Source organism: Bison bison, unplaced genomic scaffold (genome assembly GCF_000754665.1).
Source record: "Bison bison bison isolate TAMUID 2011002044 unplaced genomic scaffold, Bison_UMD1.0 scf7180017864371, whole genome shotgun sequence".
In the NCBI taxonomy this organism is placed as follows: Eukaryota; Metazoa; Chordata; class Mammalia; order Artiodactyla; family Bovidae; genus Bison; species Bison bison.
In genome coordinates, this window is record NW_011494943.1 from 12,416,588 (window position 1) to 12,421,253 (window position 4,666).

The 4,666-nt window shown below is 60.5% G+C and overlaps 1 protein-coding gene across 1 annotated transcript in view; it reads right to left on the bottom strand.

Moving 5' to 3' along the window:
• Positions 1-949: 949 nt before the first annotated feature.
• RFNG (RFNG O-fucosylpeptide 3-beta-N-acetylglucosaminyltransferase) overlaps positions 950-4,666 on the bottom strand; it is a 4,986-nt gene continuing 1,269 nt past the window's right edge. The window contains exons 2-9 of the mRNA XM_010856542.1: positions 4,521-4,567; positions 4,130-4,408; positions 3,482-3,584; positions 3,219-3,372; positions 2,837-2,925; positions 2,571-2,736; positions 1,921-2,006; positions 950-1,847 (exon numbers count right to left, since the gene is read on the bottom strand). Of these exons, the coding sequence (XP_010854844.1) occupies positions 1,766-1,847; positions 1,921-2,006; positions 2,571-2,736; positions 2,837-2,925; positions 3,219-3,372; positions 3,482-3,584; positions 4,130-4,408; positions 4,521-4,567 (1,006 nt within the window). The 3' untranslated portion in view covers positions 950-1,765. The remainder of the gene's footprint in view (positions 1,848-1,920; positions 2,007-2,570; positions 2,737-2,836; positions 2,926-3,218; positions 3,373-3,481; positions 3,585-4,129; positions 4,409-4,520; positions 4,568-4,666) is intronic.

Sequence of the window (4,666 nt, forward strand, 5' to 3'; positions counted from 1 at the left end):
TTTTTTCTGTCTGAACAATACATGGACCACCCATTCTGGCAGACCATGCTGCAGCCTCGGGGTGCCCGCCAGTCCTACCACTCCTTGGAGGTGGTTTGGGGGCTTGGGAGTGACTGTTCCTCTGGACCCGGTAAGAGAGGAGTCTGTACCTCTGAGGTGGTCCTGGCCCAGAGATCCAGGCCTGAGGTGGCTCCAGCCAGGGGAGGGACATTTTGGTCCAACAGATGCTGTCCTGGTTCTGTGCTGTGGATGCCCAGTGGACTGGGGTCTGGGGGGCTCAGTGCGTATCTAGGTCTTGAGAGCTGTTACATAGTCCACATCTAGGAACACAATGAGAGGGGTGGGTGGCTGCTGCAGATGGACACTTCCTGGTGACCTGCTGTATACCCCTCTTCAAGGAACCTCGCTTGGCCTGACCACCAGTGCATGCTGACTCCAACCTGCTTACCAGGTGTTGCTGGCCTGCCCTATGCACATACACATACACCTGCCTACATGTACACAGCAATGCGCATTCACACTCAATACACACATTTACACGGCAATTCACAGATACACGCAAGTACACGTGTGGACACCCATGCACACAGGCACATGCACTCATGTATGCTTCTGTGCATGCTGGCACACACACACTAGTTCCGCAGTATGCTGAAAAGGTAAGTCTTAACAGGCAGTCTGCCTTCTGGAGCAAGGTTTGTCTTGCTTGTATCATTCCCTGCAGGAACCCCACCTCCACACCCCATATACTCTTCAGCTCACAGTGAAGAGCCCAGTGGGCAGCTTTAGGCTCAGGTGGGCCGGCAAGGCTGTAAGGAACACAGATCTGCCTGGGAGGGAGCTGGTCTCGGGCAGTGCCTTCATGGGAAGGAGCTAGATGCTGTGTGGCCCTGCCTGGAGCTGAGCTGCCAGGTGTCACTGGTTAATTAACACAATGAGCAACAGAGAGTAACAATCAAGCCTTTATTCACTTGTTGCAATAGCAGCGCGAGAGACCAGAAGGCAGGTGCTGGCTCCCCTTGTTCTGTTTCCTCCTCCTGTGGAAAGGCACTGTCAAGGTCAGTGTGGGTCGGCTGGCGGGGATGGGGATGTCTCACTGCAGAGGGGGCCCCAAACAAAAGGCTCCTGCTGATTCATGGACTTGCAGCCCCCAGGAGCAGGGAAGGATGGAAAGTACTGAGCAATGAGTCAGAGTGGAGGAAAAGTGTCTTCGAGATCCCTCAGGAAGGACCTCTCGGCCAAGAGACCCCGAGAAGCTGCCTCTGAATGGAGACAACCTGGCTAGGAGTAAGCTGCACCCAAGAGCACAGCTGTCCAGAGGGTCTTCAGCCTTGCGTGCAGTTCCCCGCGGAGACAGAGGCCCTGGCTGGGCTCCCGTGGGAAGGGTGGCATCCCAAGAGAACAGCAAGGAAAGCGTCCGGAAGTCACCACTAGGGGGCAGCATCTCACACACCACCCTGGCCTAGAATCCTCTCTCCTGCAGGTGAGGGGAACAGGATGGAGCCCTGGGAGGCGGATGCCAGTCCCCTCCCAGACCCCCAGCACCGTCCTCCTCTCCCACAGCGCCAGGGTCACCCGGGCCCGCCCGGGGCTGTGGGAAGCCCTGCCGGTCAGCTGGAGCGCCTGCTGGGCGCCCATATCTCCCTGGATGAGGGCCCGGCCGTCGCCGCCTGGAGTAGCCAACTGAGCCCAGGAGGGGGCAGCACTGTTCCAGCACTGTTCGGCCACTTGCATCTGGGGCAGAGCCAGACTTTGGGGTCGGGGATCACCGAGGGGCAAGGTCGCTCTGCTTCTGCACAGGACACCAATCCGTGTCCGGGTAGAGAAGGCAGTGGATGGACTTAAACCTGGGAGGGAAGTGGGGGTCAGGCTGCGGGAGGGGTGGGCTGGCCCTAGCACTCCTCCCCACGGCCGGCTCACCGCGTGGGATCCTGCTGCAGGCTGAAGCCCCCAGCCACGTTCACCACATTCTGTGGGTTCTCAGGTCCCCCGTAGCTCAGGGTGACCTGAGGGAGGAGAGGAGGCAGAGTCACTCAGGGCTGGCACCTCCCACCTTGCTCTCCAACAGAGACGCTGCTTGGCCTCCTGGATTCCAGGGCCCCCGCTGCCCCACCCCAAGTCAGCATTCTTAGGGCAAGCTCAGAACACCATGGAAAGGTGATGGGGCTTGATGGGGGCTGAGAGGTGTGGCCAGCACAGCAGATACCTGGGGGAGGCCGCTGGCACACGTGTAGGGGCGAGAGATCCTGAACCCCCTGCCTGGGCCAGGTCTGTAACACTGGTCATGCCCAGACCACTGTCCCCAGCCCTGCTGCCCAGGGCCACCTTCTGGAAGCTGCAGCAGCTGCTCTTTACAAACAGGCCCTCATGTGAGCCTGGGGGTCTCCATGGCTGGGACTCTAGGTCCCAGTAGCCTGGATTCAGGGTCCATGAAACTTTGCTGCCATGCTGGGACCCACGGTTGTCTCACCAGAATCCCTCCCTGAGCCCTTGCTCAGTTGGGGGGGCCACGGGGGCATGGCCCCCATGTAGGGACGGCCATGGAAGCGGCAGGGGCCCAGCTGGCCTACCTGCTGGAGCAGGGTGTCGGGTGATAGCTTTTGTAGGTTCTCCAGGTGGGAGTGGAACAGCGAGCTGTGCAGCAGGCGAGCCCCCAGCAGCCCCTCCACGATGTAGCCCACCGTGCGTTCGTCTGGCAGCCGTACCCGCTCGGCTGTGCTCATGAAGCCACCCAGGCTGGGGAGCAGAGTGGGGACAGGTCAGCGCCTCTCCAGCCTTGGGGAACCCCAACCCCCAACAGCCAGCACCTGCTTCCCCCCCGCCATGCCTCCATCACCTGGCCCATGGGCTCATCTTGAGAGCAAGGCCTCTACTTAGGCAGAACCCGGCCCCACCGGTAGCGAACCAGAACTTGACCGTGGTCACCTGAAAAGGAGGGAGCCACTAGTCAGGGTCCCTCATCCTAACTCTTCATCTGGACACCCTGAGAATTGTCCTTAAGCTGCCCCTTAACTGCTCCCAGGCCCAGGGGCAGAAGCTTCCCAAGGCATGAGAGGACAGGGGCTTTCACAACTCAGTTGCCTGTGGCTCCAGCCCCTCCTGTCTTGCCCCAGTTTCCAAAACACCCCATCTGGGTGGACTGGGCATCAACCCCAGCCCTTCCTTGCTGGGGTCTCCATACTCTCAGCTGCTCCTCCCCGCTTCGCCCCAGCACGCACGGTTCCACCTCCCTGGATCCTCTCGGTAGCCTCGATGGGGTGGTCCAGGCTGGGCCGCCCCAGGTAGATGTCCTGGCTGGGTGAGAAGGTGGACAGCAGCTGCAGCAGGCCTTTGGGGTTCACATAGTTGTCATCATCCACGTGGCAGAACCACCTGGGAACGTGTAGAAGTCTGGAGCCAGGCTGGGCCCAGAGGGTGGGGGCAGGGAAGCCCCTGACCCAAGTTGGGGCCCAGCCTCCCTTGGCCCTGGGCCACCACATACTTGCGTCCGGACTCAATAAACTTGTCATATTCCACTGACATCTTGCAGCACAGAGCCTGGCGGGTGTGCACGGCAGAGCAATTGGTGTTGATGACGTGGCCACCTGCCCATTGGAGAAACGGAAGCACGAGGGCTGGGGTAAGACCTGCTGCCAGCCCACCCCACTAAAGTTGGGCTAAATGCTGCTGGCTGGCCGGCACGAGGCCTGTCCTGTTCAAGACCATGAAGTCGGACCCAATCACAGTCCTGTCTTGGCCTTGCTCATTTGACCCTGTTGCCACCATCCGAGGTCCAGGCAGATGACAACACTTGGAATCCCATGAAAGCAAACCCACCAGGAAACAGGACTGACAGGCTGGACCATCCCCATCAGGGCAGGCCTGGAAAGCATGGTTCCCTGCTGGCCCTTCTTCAGGGGACGTGGCTCCAGCCAGAGGCCCTGGGAACTCAGCCAGTGACCAAAGCATGGCTGGAAGGGTAGACCCTGGATGTCAGGCTCTGTTCTCTACCAGCTGTATGACCCTAAGCAGGTGCCTTAACTTCTCTGGACCTGTGTACACAGCAGGGGGCTGCGTGGCACTGGATCGAGAGATAGCTGAGGAGACCCCTCAGACACGGCAGCCGGGCTGGGCTGGGGAGGGCACTCACCTCCCTGGAGCTGTAGTTCAGGGTCATCCCCGTCGGTAAAGATAAACGTCTGTAGAGAGATGACCTGTGAGGTTTCAAGGGGCAGCCCTCCACCCCAGGGACTCTGGGCCTGGCAGGGCCTTGACCTGGTGAGCAAGGGTGAATGAAGCTGGACAGGTGAGCCTGGGTTTGGGGATCCAGGAGAAGGGAGGGTGGTGAGCCAGGGACAGCCTGCTCCACCCGCAGCATCCCCAGTGCTGCTAGGACCAGGCTTCCTCTTGCTGGAGGAGTTTCTGGGGTCTCAGCCCAGTGTCATCCGGGAGAACCCACTCAAGACTAGAGCCCGAAAAGGGGCAGGAGCGGGTGGGCACTGGGGGTCCTGGGTCCCTGCATTCTCAGGCCTGGGCCTGACAGCCATGCTGGGGACACATCTGTGGGTAGGGGGTCTTCGGGTGGATCCTGGGTGGGGTCCAGGGCAGGATGCAAGTTTGAGGATGAAGGAGCGGGGATCTCAGGGCGTGCGAGTTTGTTAGAGGCGGGGGCTGGGGTGGTGGTGGG